General features: G+C 44.0%; 1 protein-coding gene across 2 annotated transcripts in view; it reads right to left on the bottom strand.

Moving 5' to 3' along the window:
• The window catches only part of ABR (ABR activator of RhoGEF and GTPase), a 637,383-nt gene that overhangs the window by 498,977 nt on the left and 113,287 nt on the right, over nucleotides 1–25,119 (bottom strand). Inside the window, exons 1-2 of one of the 2 annotated variants that reach the window (XM_073616868.1) lie at nucleotides 23,396–23,513; nucleotides 23,017–23,111 (exon numbers count right to left, since the gene is read on the bottom strand). The exons of the other annotated variant lie outside the window; for it this stretch is intronic. Of the exons in view, the coding sequence (XP_073472969.1) occupies nucleotides 23,017–23,077 (61 nt within the window). The 5' untranslated portion in view covers nucleotides 23,078–23,111; nucleotides 23,396–23,513. Of the gene's footprint in view, nucleotides 1–23,016; nucleotides 23,112–23,395; nucleotides 23,514–25,119 lie in introns of those variants that run through there. 2 annotated transcript variants of the gene reach the window in all.

The raw sequence follows: 25,119 nt of genomic DNA, 5'->3' as shown, positions 1-25,119 counted from the left end.
TATAACAATACAGTTGACATGATTAAACTAAATTATGAAATATCGGAGGAGGCGTTGCGTATTCATGAGGTACCGCAATAGTCCCTATACATTCCTGTGGAAGAGATAGGACTTAATTGGAGAAGTCCCTGTTACCTCCTCTCCAAACCTTCTCAAGGCACAGATGTGCAGCATTGAAGGTCCCAATGAGCACAGTGGCCTCCTTAATTCATAAATGGAAGGACGTTTGGGACCACCAGGACACTGTTCATAGAGCGGGCCGCCTGGCCAGACTGAGCAATCAGGGGAGAAGGGCCTTAGTAAGGCAGGTGACCAAGAACCCGATGGTCACTCTGACAGAGCTCCAGCACTTCTCTGTGGCATCACTATTACATCCTATGCAGAAAAGGTCACACGTGTAGTAACAAAGCCCGTTGGCTTGTAAGGGGAATAATTAGCCACTTGGCCCGGTGTAGGATCCAACTATTGGCCCAGGTTGCCTGCGAATTATGAGTTATCAATGTTATAGTTAAGATCTGCTTATACTGTCAGGGCCCATTGTTAGTAGATCCAAAACAGAGGGGGGGTCAGTGGCAGTGAAAGTTAACCACCCCCACTGCATTGGTGGTCATGGTAGTGAAAGTCAGCCCCCAATCCTAGCCCCCCTCTAAACCCCACAGGTAATCACTTACCTGATCTCAGTCTTCCTCACCATTCTATCTCTCTCCAGGCCCCAGGCCCAGGACTTTACTTATACTGTGGGCAGAGATAACTCCTACTACAGTACAGTCTTCCTTTCAGTGGCGGGTGCTGGGACACAGGGAGTGTTCTAGTGCCCAGCAGCCTGCCGACTGCATGTAGAGGGCAGGCAGCCCACATGTTGGGCACCAGGGCTTTAGACAAACACATTTAATCCCTGCAATGCAGGAGCAGCCCCACTACAAGAAAGAATTTCGACTTTTCCCAGAGTTAGGTTTTAGTACGTTTATAACTATAGGCTTTACATTAATACATAACAATGGATTTTTTCAGGAAATTGTACACATTAATGTGGTATTGGTGATAAATTAACACACAGTTTATATGGTGATACACACAGCACATACAGTTGCTGTCATAAAGGAGTATAGAGTTATATTGTCAATCAATGGTGTGGGTAACAAAATAAAAAGGGGGGGGGGGATATTTGATAATCTGTTGTCCCAGGAGCGCTGATTAGATTTGTGTGGAACATATAGAGAGCTCTGTTTGAGCTGTTTATATCCTGCGGCACAGGAAGAAAAACCTGCAAAGTGTATACGCAGTATAATTTAGAGGATGGCGTGTTTATAAAAATTGATTACAGTGGTTTCACACTGGTAAGATGCACTACAAGGCAGAGTTCATGTGCCTTATTGATCACACATTCATTCTCCTGCAGTGCTGTTTATTATACACTATGCAGTGTTAAATTATGAGAAATGTGAAAACAGAGAGCCTGTAATCCAATCATTCCAGTACAATACCTGGAGTTTCCTTGTGTCAGCTTTTCACACTCATCCACTGCGAATCAGGATTTTTCTTTCTTATACTCTTCCACTGATTAAAGCAAAAGTTAGATGTTGTAAACTCTGGAGGGAAAAAAAAAAAAGAACCCCCCCCCCCCCCAAAAAAAACCCCTGTAAGACAAAGCCATAATGCGCTAGTATGCATCGCATACTAGCTCATTATAAAAAACTTACCATAGAACAAAGCTGTTCCAGGGGCGCCACTGCCAGCACCCGCTGAGACGGCTGAAATTTTTCCCGCTGTTTCTTCAGGATTTGCGGGCTCCAGCGCTGTGATTGGCCGGAGCCACGATGACATCACTCCCGCGCATGCGTGTGGGAGCCACTGTTTACTGCATGGGGCTCGGAAGGAACGGCACCCGTGGCAGTTTCTTCAGAGCTCATGTGCCAGTGATGTCACCGGCTCCATGTAATGTAAATATCTCCTAAACAGTACAAGTTTAAGAGATATTTTCACTACCTATAGGTAAATGTCTGCAGAGGAAGTTTACTTCCTATTTAAAGAAATGTATTTTTTCCATGGTATGTGAAACTAAACAATTTAGCAAGTACCATACAAAACTAGACACTGCCAGACCCTGGGACCTTGATTTCCAAATGAAATGCAAAGTTTTCCAAAGTCCGTGATGATTTGGGGAGCCATGTCATCTGCTGGTGTTGGTCCATTGTGTTTTATCAAGTCCAAAGTCAGTGCAGCCCTCTACCAGGAAATTGTAGAGCACTTCATGATTCCCTCTGATGATCAGCTTTATGGAGATGCTGATTTTATTTTCCAGCAGGACTTGGCACCTACCCACACTGCCAAAAGTACCAATACCTGGTTTAATGATCATGGTATCACTGTGCTTGATTGGCCAGGAAACTCGCCTGACCTAAATCCCATTGAGAATCTGTGGAGTATTGACAAGAGGAAGATGAGAGACATCAGACCCAACAATGCAGACAAGCTGAAGGCCGCTATCAAAGCACCCTGGGCTTCCATAACACCTCAGCAGTGCCACAGGCTGATCGCCACATTGATGCAGTAATTCATGCAAAAGGAGCCCCGACCAAGTATTGAGTTCATACTATACTGTACATGGGCATACTTTACAGTAAGCCAACATTTCTGTATTTAAAATCCTTTTTTTTATTGGTCTTCTGTAATATTCAAATTTTCTGAGATAATGAATTTTGTGTTTTCACTAGCTGTAAGCCATAATCATCAAAATTTAAAAAAAGAAATGCTTGCAATATATCACTCTGTGTGTACTGGATAGATTCGGAAACATACGCCAATCAGTTTTCCCAATTTTGTTATCCTGCTTCAGGCTACTCTCTCACACTTTATATATATATATATATATATATATATATATATATATATATATATATATATATATACACACACACATATACACACACACACCGGACACTTTATTAGGTACACCTTGCTAGTACCGGTTTGGACCCCCTTTTGCTTTCAGAACTGCCATAAAGCTGAGTTCCACCCATAAAATGAACTTTGCAGTATTAAACAGCAATAACCATAAGCAACAACATTTGGAAAAAAACATTTTTTTCTACTTACTCGTTCAGGGCTGTTGCTATGGGGTCAGTTGTAATCTGCCACTTGGTCTCCGCGGCCCGTGACGTCATTTCCCTCGGCGCCTGTGCTCGCTAGTGCTCCTGGGAGATCCATGTCAACATTTCCCAGGAGTCGGTGGGCAGCACCGAGGGCTAGAATCGCGTTATTTCATATCATGGTTGCCATCACAACAGGGCGGCACTTCCGACATCGGAAGTGCCGCCCCGTTGTGATGGCAACATCAGAAATTTCCTGCGCCGCTTGCTGTGCTTACTGCGCGAGAATGGGTGGTGCATGCTGGTAATACAGCAGCGCCATATCCCGGAAGTTTATGCTTGTGGGCTTCGCATGCCCACAAGTAAGATGGGAATTCCCTAGCAGCAAAAATATAAGGTCATTTTTCTTATAAAATATGCACAAAAGCAGCACTAATAACAAGACTATCCATTTGTAAATATACATTGGATGATAGTAAGAGAGATATATATATATTTTTAAATCATACATGTGGTTGGAAGTCGACTTTAATTCTTTGTGGCATAGATTTAACAAGGTGTTGGAAACATTCCTCAGAGATTTCGGTCCATAGTGATGGACCACATGATGGCATCACGTAGTTGCTGCAGATTTGTCGGCTGCACATCCATGATGCGAATCTCCCGTTCCACCACATCCCAAAGGTGCTGTATTGGATTGAGATCTGGTGACTGTGGAGGCCATCTGAGTACAGTGACCTCATTGTCGTGTCCAAGAAACCAGTGGTGAGTTGATTTGAGCTTTGTGCATTATCCTTCTGGAAGGAACCATCAGAAGATGGGTACACTGTAGTCATAAAGGGATGGACATGGTCAGCAACAATCCTCAGGTAGGCCGTGGCATTTACACGATGCTCAATTGGTACTAAGAGGTCCAAAATGTGCCAAAAAAATATCCCCCACACACCCATTGATACAAATCCAGGATGGATCCATGATTTCATGTTGTTTACGCCAAATTCTGACCCGACCATCTGAATCTCGCAGCTGAAATTGAGACTCATCAGGCCAGGCAACGTTTTTCCCATCTTCTGTGGTCCAATTTTGGTGAGCCTGTGTGAATTTTAGCCTCAGTTTCCTGTTCTTAGCTGATGGGAGTGGCACCTGGTGTGGTCTTTTGCTGCCGTAGCCCATCTGCTTCAAGGTTCAATGTATTGTGCATTCAGAGATGGAATTCTGCATGCATTGGTGGTAACGAGTGGTTATTTGAGTTACTGTTGCCTTTCTATCATCTCAAACCAGTCTGCTCATTCTCCTCTGACATCAACATGGCATTTTTGTCCACACAACTTCCGCTCGCTGGATATTTTCTCTTTTTCGGACCATTTTCTGTAAACCCTAGAGATGGTTGTGCGTGAAAAACCCAGTAGATCAGCATTTTTTTAAATACTCAGACTAGCCCATTTGGCACCAATAACCACGTCACGTTCAAAGTCACTTAAGTCCCCTTTCTGATGCTCGGTTTGAACTTCAGCAAGTTATCGTCACCACGTCTATATGCCTAAATGCATTGAGTTGCATTTGTGTTACCAAGAAATTGAACAGGTGTACCTAATGTAGTGGCCCGTATGTACGTACACCTATATATATACATACACACACACACACATACATACATACAAACACAGTGGGTAAAATAAGTATTGAACACGTCACCATTTTTCTAGGAAATATATATTTCTAAAAGGTGCTATTGACATGAAATTTTCATCTCACGTCAGTAACAACCCATGCAATCCATACATGCAAAGAAACCAAAACAAAGTTCAGAAATTAAGTTATGTGTAATACAATCGAATGACGCAGGGAAAAAATATTGAACACACGAAAAAAAGGGAGGTGCAAAAAGGCATGGAAAGCCAAGACACCAGCTGAAATCTATCAGAAATCCTGCCCCTTGTCAGTGTAAATTAATAACAGCTGGTTCAGTCTTAACTGATGGCCTATAAATAGGTGTCTCATTACCAAGGTGTCACACAAGAAACATCTCATGATGGGTAAAAGCAAAGAGCTCTCTCAAGACCTTCACAACCGTATTGTTGCAAAACATGCCGATGGCACTGATTACATAAGGATTTCTAAACTTCTGAATGCTCCAGTGAGCACTGTTGGGGCCATAATCTGGAAGTGGAAAGAACATAATTTCACCATAAACCGGCCACGAAAAAGGAGCTCCTTGCAAGATTTCTGAAAGCGGAATGAAAAGAATTATCAGAAGAGTTGTCTAAGAGCTAAGGACCACTTGTGGAGAGCTTTAGAAAGGCCTGGAATTAGCAGGTACAATTGTTTCAAAGAAAACAATAAGTAAGGCACTCACCCACCATGGCCTGTATGCACGCTCACCACGCAAGACTCCATTGCTGAAGAAAATGCATGTGGAAGCTTGTTTAAAGTTTGCTGCATAACATTTAGACAAGCTTGTGAAATACTGGGAGAATATAGTCTGGTCAGATGAGACCAAAATTTAACTCTTCGGATGCCATAATACACACCATGTTTGGAGGTCAAATGGCACCCTCACCCCAAAAATACCCTCATACCAAACGTGAAGTTTGGAGGTGGGAACATCATGGTGTGTGGCTGTTTTTCAGCACGCTACTGGCAAACTTCATGTCATTGAAGGAAGGATGAATGGAAAAAATGTACCAAGACATTGTTGATAAAAATCTGCAGCCATCTACCAGGATGATGGAGATGAAACGAGGGTGGACATTTCAGCAAGACAATAGAGCTGCACGATTAATCGCCAAAGAAATGAGATTGCGATTCACCCCCCCCCCCCCCCTCGCGATCTTAACAGCATTTCCTCCATTCAGCCTGCCAAGTTTATCACAATGTTGCAGGAGAGATAAAGAGAAACATTGTAACATTTTGTTCTTTTAGATCAAAGGAATGAACGTGTCTGTAGATGAGGGCAGTTTAACCACTTAAAGACTAAACCTTTTTCTGACACTTGCTGCTTACAAGTTAAAATCAGTATTTTTTGCTTGAAAATTACTTAGAACCCCCAAACATTATATATATTTCTTTAGCAGAGACCCTAGAGAATAAAATGGCGGTTGTTGCAATATTTTGTGTCACACTATTTGCACAGCGGTCTTTCAAACACAATATTTTTGGAAAAGATGCACTTTAATGAATTTTTAAAAAAAAACTGAACAGTAAAGTTGACCCAATATTTTTGTATAATGTGAAAGATGTTACCCTATGAGAATCGTGATCTTTATTCTAAGCAAAAAAAATTGTGATTCTCATTTTAGCCAGAATCGTGCAGCTCTACAAGACAATGACCCCAAACACAAAGCCAAGGAAACTCTCAATTGGTTGCAGCCAATCCCCTGACTTAAATCCAATTAAAAATCTATGAAAAGAACTAAAGATCAGAGTTCATAGAAGAGGCCCACGGAACTTTCAAGATTTGAAGGTTGTGTGGAAGAATGGGCCAAAATCACACCAGAGCAATGCATGCGACTAGTTTCTCCATACAGGAATCATCTTCAAGCTGTCATTACCAACAAAGGATTTTGTACCAAGTATTAAATAAATTTCAGTTAGCGTGTTCAATACTTTTTTCCTGTGTCATTCCATTTTATTACACATAACTTAATTTCTGAACTTATTTGTTTTGTTTTTTTGTATGTACGGATTGTTACTGACATATGGTGAAAATTCATGTCAATAATAACACCTTTAGAAATTTACCTAGAAAAATGGTGATGTGTTTAATACTTATTTTACCTGCTGTTTGTGTACACATATATTGTGTGTGTGTGTGTGTGTGTGTGATACATACACACACATACACAGTATATACACACACACACACACACACACACACAAATAGCAAGAAAGAAAAAAAAAAAGTGCGAGTCCATTGAAATGACATGCATTTCTGCATGCAAAGCTACTAAAATATGGGCTAAATTTTCGCTGAGCTCCTAATAATTAAGTCCTTATACTTGGCAACCATCACACAAAATTTGACACCGTCATATCCTTACTGAACAAATGATATAAATAATGAAGGTCCTTGATGAAAAAAAAAAAAAAAAGTGAACCTCCAGGGTAATGAAATGAGGATATTCCAATCAATAAGATCAGGCTGGGGGTGTGCTTTGAAGGTGCCTTGACTCATTAAAAAAAAAAGCTCATAGACTGCTGTCATAGACTGATCTTCTAAAAAAATTGCTGTTCATAAGATCTATGCCCTGATCAAAAGAAATGTCAGAGGACCTTAGTAGAGATGCACAGAGCTGAAAAACAAAAAACATTTCTTATGGCCTGGGTGTTCATCAATCCGCACATCAAAGAACTGCAGTTCTGGTGCTACTCTCCATAGGATAAGCATTCGGTAAAGATTATGACACGAGCACAGTGCGCTATGCTGAAGGTGATGAAAAACATTATTAATCTTCTAAGGCTTAATGTACAGGGGACGTTTTTACAACCTCTCCTGAACGATTTAACTTGACAGATAGTAACCCACGTTTAAAACGTCCGTTTTGCCACGTTTAGAAGCGCTTGAAAAAAAAAAAAAATTATTTTTTTCCCTTCAAAATAGCCAAAAAAGAAAAATGCCTGTAAGCGAAACGCGAGTTACCGCGTTTGGCGTCTGAACTCATTTTTTTGCCTTCAAAGAAAAGCCTAAAAATCAACTGCCTAAAAACGACATTAAACGAACCTGTGTACATGTACACATAAGATAACATTGGATGAGTTCAGGGGCAGCTGAAAAAAGCATCCAGCTGCTTCTGAACGTCCGTTTACCAGCAGCAGTGTACATGAGGCCTAACTGCCGGTTCACACAGGGGCAACACGACTTGCAGGCCAACTCTGTGAGGCGACCTACACACGACTTCATCAGCGACTTGCAAAACAACTTCTGTATAGAAGTCAATGCAAGTCGCCTGAAGTCGCCCCAAAAGTAGTACAGGAACCTTTTTCTAAGTCGGAGCGACTTGAGTCGCTCCTATTAGAACAGTTCCATAGTAAAGAACGGGACGCAACTTGTCAGGCGGCTAAGTCACCTGACAAGTCGCCCCTGTGTGAACCGGGGCTAAATCAAACTCTCTATTAAAGATTGTAACAAAAAGAAACATTTGTGAAAGAATGTTGAGGAGAATCCCACTGCTCTCCACATAAATAATAGAAAAAAATAGCTTCATTTCTCAAATTTGGAAAGAACACTTGGATGTTTTGCGAAGCCTTTTGTGGATGGATAAAACAAAATTTTAAATCTTTTGGCAGAAACATGCAAGCCAACAGTTTGAGGGGGAAAAAAAAATCACTAACATATAAACGTCATCCTGAATGTGAAGCATGGTGCAGTGGTAGGAAAGGTTTTCTTGCCTAAAACTCACCATAGATGGATTGAAATTCCGCCAGTTCAGCAAGGCCTGGATGAATTTCAATCCATGTGTAGTCAAACAGGCTTGTTGGAAAAATCTCTCTCAATCACCCAGCTGCAGCTGCTGATGAGTGTATCCTGACAGCGGAGTGTCCCAGCTTGTGTGGATGGGGGTATCCATTAGTTGGCTGATCAAAAAGCTGGCCATACATCAATCAAAACTCAGCAGGTCCAGTGGAGGACCGGGCAAATTTCGATTCAACTATGGCTGTTCCCCCCTCAAAAGAAGTGATTTATTGTTTTCTGTCGAACAACAATGTTGGAACGTTTTCAGCTGCAGCTCTGATCAGTGTATTCTCAGAGCGGAGGAGTTCCACTGCCAGAATACAATAGCACAGCAGGGAGGATTCCTCCACCCTGCCTGCATTTTTTTTTTCCTTCTTCCCGATCAGCCCACTGGCTGATCAAAAATATCACCAGTCTATGGCCAGCCTTAGGCTCTGTTCACATGGGCCAGATCCGGTTTTCCACCCAGCAGAGTAGCCATATGACAGATTCGAGGCGGCACAGTGGTGTAGTGGATAGCACTCTTGCCTAGCGGTAAAAAAAAGTCGGTGGTTCAAATCCCAACCACGACACTACCTGCCTGGAGTTTGCAAGTTCTCCCTGTGCCTGTGTATCCTCCAGGTACTCCGGTTTTCTCCCACACTCCAAAGACATGCTGGTAGGTTAATTGGCTTCTGTCCAAAATTGGCCTTAGTATATGAATGTGGGTTGGGAACCTTGGATTGTGGGCTCCTTGAGGGTAGGTACCAATGTGAGTGTGCGATGTATGTGTGGAGCGCTGCATAAATTGACGGCGCTATATGGGTACCTTAAATAAATAATAGATGAGCATCTTAGTGAGACACAATGTACTGGGATAGAGACAATTGTAGACACGCACCTACACTAACTCAGGTTGAACTGAATTTTCTGGTGTCTTCATTCAACCTTGCTAACTATGTAATTATGTAAACGAGCAGACGCAGACACGGACACAGCCCACTCTGCTCTATGGGCAGTCGGATGTAAATGAACCAGCTGTCTGTATACACCCAACTGCCCTCCAATCCAGCCAGGCAGAGGGGAACAGATCCCCTTCCATTTGTTCTTGCTGGATTGGATGTAGCCAAGTGCAAGTGGACACAAGTCCATTTACATCTGACTGCCCATAGAGGAGAATGAAGGGACCAATCAGGTCCATCTGTAAAACGGACAAACGTGTGAAAGGGGCCCTAAGCTGGCCATAGCTGGGTAGAACTTTGAATGAAATCCTTAATGTTCTAAGAAAGTTTGTTCTTTTCCAAACCATTTGTGGGTCAAATCGGCATTCCTTTTCGACCACAATGACAAAATTCGAAGGAGCAGAATAGAAAATTTTCCTTGCATGAACAAATTTCGAAGAACCAGTAAACACTATAAGAAAATAGGATGAATGATCGTCCATTTGTCATTGAATGTTTGTACCACAATGAAAATGAGAATGGTACAAATGGTACGAAAATTCTCAAACGGCAAAACCATTATTTGCCTGTATTCAGGTACATTGTAACGAGATTAGGAAGTGATGTAAAGTACGTGTGACCCTTTGTAGCCACGTCTTTCTTTGCCATACATTTGGATTGTTGCAGATTTTTTGTTCTTTCTCCTTCGATGGATCTTTGGTATTGGTAGATATGCGAGGATCCGAATGATGGACTCTATTCCCATTAACTTGCAAACGTCAGCAAGTCCAATAGTAGTACTTCGAGTACTGGCCATACAAAGGCAACTTCAAAAGAAAAGGAGGAAACAGAGCATGGTGCAAACATTGGTTTTCGTTCAGTAAAGTCCATTCATTCCAAAATCAAATGTTAAAAGCAAACAAAATCTTTTAAATGACATTCAAACATTGCAAGATTTATGTACAATATTGCCTAAGAATTTTCATTTGAAATTCTGTCCACCTATGGCCAGCTTTAGTCTGGACAGCTTGTCTTCATAGATGGAGAAATCAATTCTGAATTGAACCACAGTTTACTGGAGTAGGTCAGGGTAGTAGCTTATCATGTGAAGCTTAAAGCGGGGTTCCACTCAGATATTTTACTTAATCTTACCCCCTTCAGTTAATTGCATTTATGTTCAAATGCAGCACGAAAAAGTTTTTTATCGCTGTAATTACCTTTATATTGTACTTTATTGTGGCACTTCCTGTCTCTCCTCCCATGGGAGTAGGCGTGTGTATTGCCTTTCCCCGGCACCGCACTGTCTCCTGGGAGCTTAGTGTCCGGCTTCCCAAGATTCAGTGCAGAAACAACAATCATGCACGTGAACAAGTTGTGAATGAACAGCATTCACCGCATCCAGGAAATCAATGCTTGTGGGCTTCACATGCCCACAAGCAAGATGGAAACAGCCAGCATCACATTTTTTAAGTTATTCTTCAGTACGAAAACAGACAGAAGCGGAAATCTTACACCCAAACTGTGAGTATTATTTTGGGATTAGCAAAGTGTCTCAATGACCTAAAAAAAAAAAAAAAAAAAAAAAGATTGGTCGCCGGACTCCCGCTTTAAAAGGCAACTGTACCTTTAGTACAAGCAGTCCACTAATAATGCAGCCACCTCTGAGTGCAGCCCACCAGGTCCTTGATTCAGCAATTTTTACTTTGTGACCCTACCAGGCTATCTCTTTAAGCAGATTCTTTGCCCACCTCAGGGAAGGAATAATGATCAGTAGGGATGCACCAATACCATTTTTTTTTCAATAAGTACAAGTACCATTACTTTTTTTAGTACTCGCTGATACCAATTACCGATACCCTACCGCAACTGTTTTGTTTTAACTTCAGCTGTCAGCAATGGTACAAAGCATTGAAAAGTTATTTACAAATTAAATAAATTGATTTTATTTAATTTAGCGCTTTTTTAATGTGAAATGTGTAAATATATGTTAATATATATGTGTAAAAATATTCACCAATAAAGCAAACAAAACAAAAGTTTTAATTGTTTATTGTTTATAAAATAGACGTGAACAAAAGAAAAAAAGCAGGAAAATAATTAAATGGAGGAGAATAGGGAGTTAATTAAGGCTGATTAGAGTAAATTAAGGGTTATTAAGGGGTTAAACAGAGGAACATTTGTTCATCCCTTTGATCTGCAGATGAAGAAACAAAACATTGCTGGCTGCTTTTTTTTTTTTTTTTTTTGACAGCTCCAATTACTGGACTTCAACACTGGGGAGACCCGCTGACAGCTCAAAGAACCGAGCCTGAAAGTATCGGTTTCAGGTATCTGTGCATTTGCACAAGTACTTGTGCAAATACTGGGTATTGGCATCGATACTAATATCGGTGCAACCCTAGTGATCAGCTCAGAAAATGCTTCTTCTCTCCAGAGATTGACTAGCTGGGACTTTCAGTTTATATCTGAAAGTGTCAAAAGATAGTTATAGTGAGATTACCGCCTGATCCCCACAACGCCCAACGAGTTCCTCCAGACTAAGTGCACACTACATAATGTACTGAATAGCACACATGGACAGAATTATATAGCACAACACATAAGTGAATTAGCAGAATACAGAAATCGCATGAGCTTGAAAACAATATGTGCATTTATTGACTATCTCCCAAAAGTCCAGTATCAGCATTAATTCCTAGAGCAGAATAGTCTGCTTGGCCCTAGGCCTGCTTTAGAGTATAGGTAGAACATTTGTGCTGCTTGAAGACTTCCCTTATAAAATGGTAAAGCTTTCAAAACGAACATTAATTAGTGCATATAGACGATAAATAATATATGAATGTAATGGTTCTCCTTAGTTGCATTTTAACGTAAAGCACAACTTTGGTTATCTTTCAAATCCTTGTCTGCCCCCGCACCACCTACCCCCAGGCGCACCCCATCTAGATAAATACTTACCTTCAGGCCAGATGCGGTGATATTAACTGGCCCGAGTGGGGCTGCACAGCCTTTCATCCTAAAAAACGTCATTGGGTCCTTTTCTTAATGTGCACACAAGCCACTCCTCCATTTTTTCCAACGGGGAATAGTACTTGCTGGTTTTATAAAGCACAAATAGCTGTTTTCACTTTTGTTTGTTGCATACCAGTGCTGGTGATCTTCTGAAACCTTTTCCAGCCACTTCTGTATCCAGTAATGGATGCATGGCTTTTGTCAAGGTAGGTTTCCTGATGGTAACAAAAGTGCAACATCTTGGCATAATGTGTGTTGCAATGGTCATTTGTAGTCTTCATCAGAGTGAGTGGTAGAGTGACATTGCAGGAGCACAGTTGGGAGAGAAGAACAGAATGTTGTCATCTAACAAGGATAAACACCGAACAAGCTTTAATAAAAATAATGTGACTAGACTTGCATATAAGTTAATTTTATGGATATTCATTTTTTTTCAAAACATAATATTTTAGCTTCAACTTGAATGTTATAGCCTAGGACTAAATAATGTTTTTTAATAAAATAAAAAGTTTTGTCTTAAATGCAACCACAATCATATTTTTCTGCTATCAAAGAGTTCTATAGTGAGCCTAGATTACCATCCTCCTGAAAAGTCCCTCGCTACCTAAAACTTGAACATAGACAGAGGGGTCAGAAATGCTCTGAAAGCCTCCTCACAAGGCGGGGTCATGTGACTACCTGTCATAGTTTTGTCATATGATTCCAGTAAAGAGATGCGATTAGAGTTCAGGCAGAGCCACACGGATGGTCAGTGTTGCTCGATCATCGCCCTTCCAAGCTCCTTCACAAGGTGTCTCTTAACCCAGCCCATAGTTGCCAACATTGTAAAAAAATTTATAGGGATGCCATGTTGGTTGTAGGCGGAGTCTTATTATAATTAGGGGGCGTAGGCATGCGTTTGTAGGCGTGACACAGCAAAAAAAGAAAAATGTGGTGCTCTGCGCCAAAAAATGGGTGTGGTTTACGCAAAATAGTGGGCATGGCTTATGTGGGAGTGATTTAAATGGGGGTGTGGTTAGAGTCTGAGATGAATGAGAGATGGAGAAAGAAAGGGGAAAAGAGGGAGGGAGATAGAAAGAAGGAAAGAAGGAAGGAGAGAGAAGGAAGGAAAGAGGGATAGCATGCCCAGATCCTACACCACAAAAGAAAAGAAATGTGTATTCCAGAGTTTAACAAATCAGCAGATAAAGATACTCCAAACACCTGGTGTTAACGCTTCAATCATCCCAGCACCATGGTTGTTGTGGTGTCAGGATGATTGAAGCGCATTATTACTATTATTACATTGTAATATAGAATGCAATCATTCAACTCACTCATCCATAATACATGAGCATGTCACCTGCCACCAGATGCCATCAGGTGCCCCCAGTAGAGTCCGTCCTTGCATCAGGTGCCACCAGCAGTCTGTCCTTACATCAGGTGTCCCCAGCAGAGTCCCTCCTTACACCAGGCATTCCCAGCGGAGTCCCTCCTTACACCAGGCAATCCCAGTGGAGTCCCTCCTTACACCAGGGATTCCTAGCGGAGTCCCTCCTTACACCAGGCATTCCCAGCGGAGTCCCTCCATACACCAGGCAATCCCAGCGGAGTCCCTCCATACACCAGGTATCCCCAGTGGCGTCCGTCTTTACACCAGGCATTCCCAGCGGAGTCCCTCCTTACACCAGGGATTCCCAGCGGAGTCCCTCCTTACACCAGGCAATCCCAGCGGAGTCCCTTCATACACCAGGTATCCCCAGTGGCGTCCGTCTTTACACCAGGCAACCCCAGAAGAGTCCCTCTTTACACCAGGCAATCCCAGCAGAGTCCCCCCTTACACCAGGCAATCCCAGCAGAGTCCCTCTTTACACCAGGCATTCCCAGCGGAGTCCCTCCATACACCAGGCATTCCCAGCGGAGTCCCTCCATACACCAGGCATTCCCAGCGGAGTCCCTCCATACACCAGGCAATCCCAGCGGAGTCCCTCCATACACCAGGCAATCCCAGCGGAGTCCCTCCATACACCAGGTATCCCCAGTGGCGTCCGTCTTTACATCAGGCATTCCCAGCAGAGTCCCCCCTTACACCAGGCAACCCCAGAAGAGTCCCTCTTTACACCAGGCAATCCCAGCAGAGTCCCTCCTTACACCAGACAATCCCAGCAGAGTCCCCCTTACATCAGATGTCCCCAGCGGAGTCCCTCCTTACACCAGGCAATCCCAGCAGAGTCCCTCCTTACACCAGGCAATCCCAGCAGAGTCCCTCCTTACACCAGGCAATCCCAGCAGAGTCCCTCCTTACACCAGGCAATCCCAGCAGAGTCCCTCCTTACACCAGGCAATCCCAGCAGAGTCCCTCCTTACACCAGGCAATCCCAGCAGAGTCCCTCCTTACACCAGGCAATCCCAGCAGAGTCCCTCCTTACACCAGGCAATCCCAGCAGAGTCCCTCCTTACACCAGGCAATCCCAGCAGAGTCCCTCCTTACACCAGGCAATCCCAGCAGAGTCCCTCCTTACACCAGGCAATCCCAGCAGAGTCCCTCCTTACACCAGGCAATCCCAGCAGAGTCCCTCCTTACACCAGGCAATCCCAGCAGAGTCCCTCCTTACACCAGGCAATCCCAGCAGAGTCCCTCCTTACACCAGGCAATCCCAGCAGAGTCCCTCCTTACACCAGGCAATCCTAGCAGAGTCCCTCCTTACACCAGGCAATCCCAGCAGAGTCCCTCCTTACACCAGACAATCCCAGCAGAGTCCCTCCTTACACCAGGCAATCCCAGCAGAGTCCCTCCTTACACCAGGCCTTTTCCAGCAAAATCCCCCTTACATCAGATGTCCCCCTTACATCAGATGTCCCCAGCGGAGTCCCTCCTTACACCAGGCAATCCCAAAAGAGTCCCTCTTTACACCAGGCAATCCCAGCAGAGTCCCTCCTTACACCAGACAATCCCAGCAGAGTCCCCCTTACATCAGATGTCCCCAGCGGAGTCCCTCCTTACACCAGGCAATCCCAGCAGAGTCCCTCCTTACACCAGGCATTTCCAGCAAAATCCCCCTTACATCAGATGTCCCCAGCGGAGTCCCTCCTTACACCAGGCAATCCCTAAAGAGTCCCTCTTTACACCAGGCAATCCCAGCAGAGTCCCTCCTTACACCAGGCAATCCCAGCAGAGTCCCTCGTTACACCAGGCAACCCCAGCAGAGTCCCTCCTTACACCAGGCAATCCCAGCAGAGTCCCTCCTTACACCAGGCAATCCCAGCAGAGTCCCTCCTTACACCAGGCAATCCCAGCAGAGTCCCCCTTACATCAGATGTCCCCCTTACATCAGATGTCCCCAGCGGAGTCCCTCCTTACACCAGGCAATCCCAAAAGAGTCCCTCTTTACACCAGGCAATCCCAGCAGAGTCCCTCCTTACACCAGACAATCCCAGCAGAGTCCCCCTTACATCAGATGTCCCCAGCGGAGTCCCTCCTTACACCAGGCAATCCCAGCAGAGTCCCTCCTTACACCAGACAATCCCAGCAGAGTCCCCCTTACATCAGATGTCCCCAGCGGAGTCCCTCCTTACACCAGGCAATCCCAGCAGAGTCCCTCCTTACACCAGGCAATCCCAGCAGAGTCCCTCCTTACACCAGGCAATCCCAGCAGAGTCCCTCCTTACACCAGGCAATCCCAGCAGAGTCCCTCCTTACACCAGGCAATCCCAGCAGAGTCCCTCCTTACACCAGGCAATCCCAGCAGAGTCCCTCCTTACACCAGACAATCCCAGCAGAGTCCCTCCTTACACCAGGCAATCCCAGCAGAGTCCCTCCTTACACCAGGCAATCCCAGCAGAGTCCCTCCTTACACCAGGCAATCCCAGCAGAGTCCCTCCTTACACCAGGCAATCCCAGCAGAGTCCCTCCTTACACCAGGCAATCCCAGCAGAGTCCCTCCTTACACCAGGCAATCCCAGCAGAATCCCTCCTTACACCAGGCAATCCCAGCAGAGTCCCTCCTTACACCAGGCAATCCCAGCAGAGTCCCTCCTTACACCAGGCAATCCCAGCAGAGTCCCTCCTTACACCAGGCAATCCCAGCAGAGTCCCTCCTTACACCAGGCAATCCCAGCAGAGTCCCTCCTTACACCAGGCAATCCCAGCAGAGTCTCTCCTTACACCAGGCAATCCCAGCAGAGTCCCTCCTTACACCAGGCAATCCCAGCAGAGTCCCTCCTTACACCAGGCAATCCCAGCAGAGTCCCTCCTTACACCAGGCAATCCCAGGAGAGTTCCTCCTTACACCAGGCAATCCCAGCAGAGTCCCTCCTTACACCAGGCAATCCCAGGAGAGTTCCTCCTTACACCAGGCATTTCCAGCAGAGTCCCCCTTACATCAGATGTCCCCAGCAGAGTCCCTCCTTACACCAGGCAATCCCAGCAGAGTCCCCCTTACATCAGGTATCCCCCAGTGAAGCCCCCCTCATCAGATATCCCCCAGTGAAGCCCCCCTCATCAGGTTTCCCCCAGTGAAGCCCCCCTCTCATCAGGTATCCCCCAGTGAAGCCCCCCTCTCATCAGGTATCCCCCAGTGGAGCCCCCCTCTCATCAGGTAACCCCCAGTGGAGCCCCCCTCTCATCAGGTAACCCCCAGTGGAGCCCCCCTCTCATCAGGTAACCCCCAGGGAAGCCCCCTCTAATCAGGTATCCCCCATTGGAGCCCCCCTCTCATCAGGTATCCCCCAGTGGAGGCTACCTCTCATCAGGTATCCCCCAGTGGAGCCCCCCTCTCATCAGGTATCCCCCAGTGGAGCCCCCCTCTCATCAGGTATCCCCCAGTGGAGCCCCCCTCTCATTAGGTATCCCCCAGTGGAGCCCCCCTCTCATCAGGTATCCCCCAGTGGAGCGCCCCTCTCATCAGGTATCCCCCAGTGGAGCCCCCCTCTCATTAGGTATCCCCCAGTGAAGCCCCCCTCTCATCAGGTATTCCCCCAGTGGAGCCCCCCTCTCATCAGGTATCCCCCAGTGAAGCCCCCTCTCATCAGGTATCCCCCAGCAGCGGAGACTCTCTCCGTCGCCATTACAGAAAACCAGATCGAACAGGCAGAGTCAGTGGAACAAAATAGGCGGAGCCGGACGGGTGGCTGCCAATAAAAATTGAGCTGCTGCGGCGCTGCCCACCCCCCCGCCCCTTCCCACATCAGGTCATAGACAGACCGGCAGTCTTCAAGAAAATGGCGGCCGGTGGAGACACTGTCTCCGCTGGCCGTGGACCTCTAGCGGCGACAAAAAATCGCGAAAACAAGGATTTCCCGGGAATCGCAAAAACCGGGAAAAGGGTTAAAAAAAAAAAAAAAGTATGCCAGCCATGTGCTGTACAATCTGATTGCGCAATATCTGTATCTCCTATAGATTTGCCAACAATTAGGTAGTGTGAGAGCCCACCAAAGAAATCCACTCAGTTTATATACATTCAAGGGGGCCTTCAAACTGAATTATTGGAAAATTTCACAATCGGACTAACTTGAAGGAGCAGATGTATATACAACAGGGACTTCATGCAGGAACTACAAGCTCAGCTTCCTTGCCACTCTCCAACGCCATCATTCTCTGCAGTGTAATACATACATGAAAAACCCGTAAGAAATAAGACAATCTTAAAGTGGAATTTCAGTCATTTTTTCAACTTTCCATCTATTGTTTTAAAGTGGAGGGCCACCCTAAAATAAAAAATAGCATCAAAAATCGTAAAAAAATTTAAAAAAAAAAGATTTGAAAAACAAAAAAAATTATTAACTTACCTGAAACCCTTGTTGTTAGGCAGTCTTCTTAATCTGCCTCTTCCTACTCCGCGGCGCTTCCTCCTCTTCGGTGAGTGGCCCTGTTGCCTTCTGGGAACTGTATGTGTCCCAGGAAGCAACGGGGCCAATCACAAAGCGCCGCGCGACTCGCACATGCGCAGTAGGAAACGGGCAGTGAAGCCGCAAGGCTCCACTGCCTGTTTCCCTTCGTTAAGATGGAGGCTCCGGCGGCCGATCCGATGGATGGATCGGCCTCGGGGGGCCGACATCGCAGGCTCGCTGGACAGGTAAGTGTCCTTATTAAAAGTCAGCAGCTACAGTGTTTGCAGCTGCTGGCTTTTAAAAAAAAAAAATATAGCGGCCGGAACCCCGCTTTAACTTTCGATAGTAAAACTTTTTTTTTCTGCCAGTAAATACCTTGTACAGACCACTTCCTGTTTCTTGCCTGGTAAAAAGCTTAGGCTTATGACATCATGCACAGCTCTCTCTCACTCTCTCGTGAGAGTTTGGCAGGAAGAGAGGGGGGTAGAGCCATAAGAGGGCCAATGTGAGACTTGCAGAGCTGTAGGTGTGCCTCTGTAAATCCAGGACATGAACAGGAAGCAGCTTCAGCTGCCCACAGTTAAAATGGCTGCAGCCAAACTTAGTGGAGGGAGATTTCTGTAGCATATTTGGCAAGTACAGAATCACAGTATATATAAAATATGCAAAGTGGTTGGAGGGAAGCTTCAGAATGGCAAAGATGTTTTTATTACAGATGTGAGCAGACTACAGTTCCTTCTTTAACATCCATGAAAGGTGGGCAGAGCTCAGAACTCAGGCACTATGTCACTGCTGGCACCTATAAAAGATAGTTCACGATTCTCAATATATGGGTATCTACAGAAACCTGAAACAGGAGTTGTTTTTGGCAAACTGAGCCTGTAATTAGTTGGAGACCTTTTTGAGCATAATTGTCAACGATGCTGCAGAGTTGTGACCCTTGTGACATTCAATCAATCGACCAATACATTGCCCTATTTTCCTAGCCATGCTAAAATTAGTCACATTGCTAGGAAAAAATGGGCTGAATATTTTCAGCTTAAAGTGGTTCTAAAAGCTCAAGTTTTTTTACTTTCATGCATGCATGAAGGCAGAAAACCTGTGCAGAAGTACCCCCCACCCCAATACTTACTTGAGCCCGACACAGTTCACAAGAGCCCCAGCTCTCTGGGGACTCTTCCTCCTCATTGGTTGTTAATCACAGCCAGTGAGCCAATGAGCAGAGAGATGGAAGGGGCCAAGCCGGCAGGGAACCAGAGAGGAAAAAGATCAGGGCTGCTCTCTGCAAAACCACTGCACAGAGAAGGTAAGTATAACAGGTTTATTATTTTAATGTAAAACTATCTGAAGCTTCAGATAAGCATAGATAAACTGGCATTGCAGAGTTGAGTCTTATACAGGGAGATCATACGAAGTAGTTGCCATCGCGACCAGGCCCCATGCTGCAGTGGGCCCGTGCGAGCCCCCTGTATGCCTGGAGGAGGAGCGTCGGGGAGGGTGGCTGAGACCGAGCTCCCCGATCCTCATCCAAACTGTAAATCAGCACTGCAGGGAGATGGTCACACCCTTTACACCTAGGTGTAAACAGGTTCACGCCTGTTTACACCGAGTGAGAAACTTCAGGGCTCCTGCTATGAAATTTGAGGATCAGTTTCTCTAGAATGTCTACACATACAGGGGTCAGTAAAAGCTTTGCTTTAAAGATCATGTAATGCTCATCATTAAATGTCCTGTCATAGCCTTGACCGCTCCGTCAAAACCCACAATTGAAATACATGCAATCTTTTACATGCCAAAAAAAGCAATACCTCTGTTCTGTCACCTCTGCATTCCCAATTCCTACATCACTACAACACTATATCCAGATGAGTGCCAACACTATTCACAAATACAGCTCTGCAACTACCCCTGTCTCAGGCATAATGACATCAGAATGGTCTTTCCACCTACTCTTTGCATTTCCCCAAATATTTTTCCTTCCAACTTCCAATCAGTGAAAAATGTTAGGATAACAACGCTGTACAGTACAATAGAAGATTGCTGTCTCCTCCCACTGTAAACCTGCTTTCCAGTATGTGGAAAACTATGGGAAATTAGTATTAAAGTCCAACTCCGGGCAAATAAAAAGTTATCCCTTGCGGGGGGGGGCTGTAGAATGCAAAGGTTAATTGCCATTTATGCCCAGGGGAACAGTAAAAGAACAATAAAAAATATATATATATACTTACCTGATTCCCTGCTCCTTCCCACAGCTAGACCGGTACCCGTAGCTTTTGTCCCCTCGCTATAGCAGTCTAGGGTCTTGACATTACTGCCAGATTCCAAGGAAGCAGAGGATAAAGGTAAGTAAAACAGTTTCTTATCTCCCCTGGACAAAATTAGCTATTAACCCTTGCAGGCCTACAGCGAGGGATACATTTTTTTTTTTCTGCGCGAGTTGGGCTTTAAGAATTGTTTGATCATACTATTAATGTCTAAAAATGCATTCAATATTTTGACTGGACACTGACAAAAAAAAAAAAAAAAGAGCTTTTTCATATTGGTCTGGAGATCTACCTTAATCAAGGACACCAAAAACCGTGTGAACGATAACAATGACAAGATAAGCACAGCACCAGACAGGGCAAAAAATGATGAGCACATTTCCAACCTGATCTGAGATTGGCCCTTGTTTACTTAAAATTCCAAGCCAGCAACTTGACGGGATCTAGACTGCACCCTCATTACACAGTCAGCACACCGTGTATCTTCCCAGCCTCTCAGCAAAAAAGGCTTTTCTAACAGGTTTCCCAAAGATAACACTTGTATGGTTTAATCTTCACTAAAAGAGTTGTCCATTCATGAGCTGACGTGGCAGAAATGACAATTCCCACAATGCATTTATCAAACGTACAAATCCAAGCGTCCATATCTTGCTTTTCGGTCCTAGACAATTATTTTATATATATATATATATATATCTATCTGTATATATACACACACACATACTTATATCTAACCTTTATTAACATTACATAGCTACACCGGACAACTGTAGCATCCTGTAAACAAATTCTTTTAAAGGATATGCTGCATTATTAACAGCTGTCACTGTGTACATAGTACAGAGCTTAAATATGATAATAGGCAAAAGGGAGCAAGGAATTAAAGAAAAAGAAAAGAATAAACTATATATAAATATTTTTTTCCTTAATTCCTTGCCTATCTTTAACTGTTATCATTGTTTAAGAACCTATAGTGTGTGTGCATACACACACATACAGATATATAGAGAGAGGTAGAGAGAAAGTATATATATCTATACACACACACACACTTTATATCTCTCTCTCTCATATATATATATATATATATATATATATATATATATATATATATATATATATATATACACACACACACACACACACACACACACACACACACACACAGTGTATACACATACACTATAGATTTCTAAAATATAATAGGCAAAGATGGGTAAGGAAAACTATTATAATATATATATATACACATACATTATATATATATATATATATATATATATATATATATATATATATATATATATATATATATATTTTTTTTTTTTTTTTTTTTTAACAAAAAAAATTATTTATATATGTATATAAAAATTTTTTTATACAAAGACATATACAGTATGTGCCATGTAGTACCACTTAATTCCCTTGTCCTTGTAAAGAAAATTTACAATATTATCCCCAGTTCTCTATAATACTATTACAAAGTGGGGTCTATTGCTGTATATAATATATATTCTAAAGAGGCCACATGCCAAACAATGAGATGTGATGAAACATACACCTTTCACTACCACAGCCGGTGCGCCCATCATACATATATACATCATCTCTTCCATTCTGCAAAGAAAAAGAAATCAAAGGAACGGGAGCTGCCACACATCTAGACAGAGAGGACAGCTGATCAATCCTATGCCAGACTAATTTGAGCACCAATGCCAGCCCCAGCTGGGAGAAAATGAGCACAGAATACCAGATGTGAACAGGAGCGTGTAGGGGGGGAAGTAAAATGCCGGGAGGGTTTTGTGTTGCAAGGGAGCCCAGCTATACAGGCCAGCACATAGCACAACAATAGAACAGAGGAAAACGGTTAACCAGTTAATCTCACAAAACACAGCAAACCATTCTACATTCTCTACAATCCCAATATAAAATATGTATGTCAGCTCTGAGTACAGGAAATCACACCTCTGATGGGAGAGAAGGCAAATTAAATTTACACATTTGGCCATCTTCCCGCTGACCTTTCCATTTAATAAGGAAATGTGTGCTGAGCGTGATTAATGCACGTGTGCTGCATATAGAGTTTGTGCTCCTGGGCAATCGATGGGAACATTTTATGTGGTCGCACACTGCCACAGGTGTGAATACACTACAATGAACAAATCTCCATGGCAGAGATAGAGTTATAACAGAATACGATGTAGTATTCCCTCATTGGCACCAAACACTGGCATAAAGGCAAGCCAAGCATAACTTGTTTTATGGAACATTTTTTCCTGAACACAAATACACGGTCACTGCAGGTGAATGGCACTATGACAGTGCAGCAATTATATGTTATGGTATGATGGAGATCTACCAATCAATCAGATCTACACTGTATATGGAAATCTACTTATGCAATTGCCTACATACAGAATGGTTTATGTGGCATGCTAAGCTTTGATAATGGGCAGCAGACAGACACTTACTGCTGTAGAGTGTATCTATCCAGGAGAGACGAGGCATTCCTTGGTGGCTCACGGGCTCCATGGTGTCTGATCTAATAGGTCCTTCAGATCCCAATCTGCATTTCGTTAAAAAAAATAAATAAAAAAAAACTAGTGACCCTGGGGTTAGACGATCACACCAGGATGGCAGCTGCTTGGAAAAGTAAGCGGTTCATCTCTCATATGGGGAGCAAAGCGCAGAGAGGAGGACAGAACACTGCAGGGGACAGGCCAGAGCTTTGCAGAGGAAAGGAGTACAGTATGTGAAAGGAGACAGGAGGGAGGTAGGCAGGCAGGAGGAGGCAAGAATCAAGCAGCAAAGAGAGCAGAGCATCTAGCAGAGGATGGAAGATGACAGTACCAATGAGGCTCAACTAATCCCAGATAGTACAAGAATGGAGCTGCTATCTAATGGGAGGTAAGGGGATGCCGCTTTGTGTCCCCGAAGTTCTCTGTGTGTTTACACTGAGGGTGGAGGGGAGGGGGCTGGATTGGGTGGATAGGGAGAAGGGGGTGGGCTAAGGGGAAGCGTTGTCCTGAAAACTGACAGATGGGAGGGTGGTTTTTAGATGATAATTAGCTGTGTCCTCCACACAGAAGCTGTGCTCCCTCCAGACACCTGCTGGGGACCACAACAGCATAGACCCCTCCTGATCTACTCACAATGCCATCAGGCCTGCTCACCATTGCATCAACGTGGAACAACTCAGAGGCTGAAAATTTCCGTGATCAAACTCCACTTTGTTGTCCCCCATGTGTATGGGAAAGATTCTGAGAAGATATTCATTAGAGAAGGTCTCCATGGCAGCCAAGCGAAGCCTGAGACTTATCTGAACAGGACCACCTGCCTGTAGATCTAGGGGTCAGTAGCAATCATGATTGAGATCCTGCAGAAAGTCTCTCTGTTGTGCCCCGGCCTCCTGAATGGCATTGGAAACCGCAAGACTGTTAACAATTTGCCAGTGTCAGTGCCAGCAATCCTATAATGAAATGGAATATGCCTCGTCTCTCCAAATGTGTGAAGCCTAATACACTACAAACTGCTACAGTGTCAGACAGCAATCGATGCACATGCTGGGGAATGAGGCTTATGGACAAGCTTAATACAAACAAATGGAGTTTTAATCATTGGCAAATGCCCTAGGCAGTTACTAAGAGACAGAGCATCCTCCAGTTACAATGGTCAGTCTATTACATTTGGGCCCTCAAAGGCGGCCCAACTCTTCTAAAATTGCTGTTTTGCATTTTACAACATTTTTGATTTTTTTTTTTTACTAAAAAGGAAACTGTGGACAAATCAGTGTGCACAAATTTTGTAATATTCACTTTTAAAACTCCATAAAACGTGATATAATGCAAATTTTAAGACAGCTTGCTGTGCCATATTTTTATTTTTTAGAGACATGTAGATTCTTCTTTTAAGCCCACCATAGACGGACCAAAATTGAGCCGGTTCAGCAAGAACCAGACAAATTTTCATCCATCTATGGGCAGGCGATTTGTACTGCATTCGATCTCATCGACTGAACACAGTACAACCAGCTCGTCTGTTTTTTTGGTAAAAAAAACTGCTGCTGGCTATGGTCAGCAGCAATGATTATTGCATTGTGATGGCAGGGAAACCTCCCGCTGTCATAACACAATAGCGCAGCGGGAGGGATTCCCCCATCAACACTGACAGGGAGGTGAGCAATTTTCTTTTCTTCAATTTGTGATTAAAGGAAAGAAAACTGCATTATGTATGGTCATGTCTAGCCGACCATACATAGATTGAAATTCAGCCGATTCAGCAGGGACTGGATCCATGTATGGACCGGCTGATTGTACTCAAGTTGATCTGTCAACTTTGATACAACTAGTATGTGGGATTTTTCTATATACGGCTATAGCCGCTGGCAGTAACCATTGTATTCTGCCGGCCTGAAATGCCCCCCACTGACAGAATACAAACATGCAGCAGGAGACATTCCTCCATCAACACTGAATGTGTTGATGGGGAAATCTAAGGATTTTCTCTCCTTCTACCTGTGGGGGAAGGAAAGAAAATTGTATTATCTATGGCCGGTATTAGTGACTGTAAATCAA

The sequence above is a fragment of the Aquarana catesbeiana genome, linkage group LG02 (genome assembly GCF_042186555.1).
Source record: "Aquarana catesbeiana isolate 2022-GZ linkage group LG02, ASM4218655v1, whole genome shotgun sequence".
Classification (NCBI taxonomy): Eukaryota; Metazoa; Chordata; class Amphibia; order Anura; family Ranidae; genus Aquarana; species Aquarana catesbeiana.
This window is presented reverse-complemented; position numbering and strand designations above follow the sequence as displayed.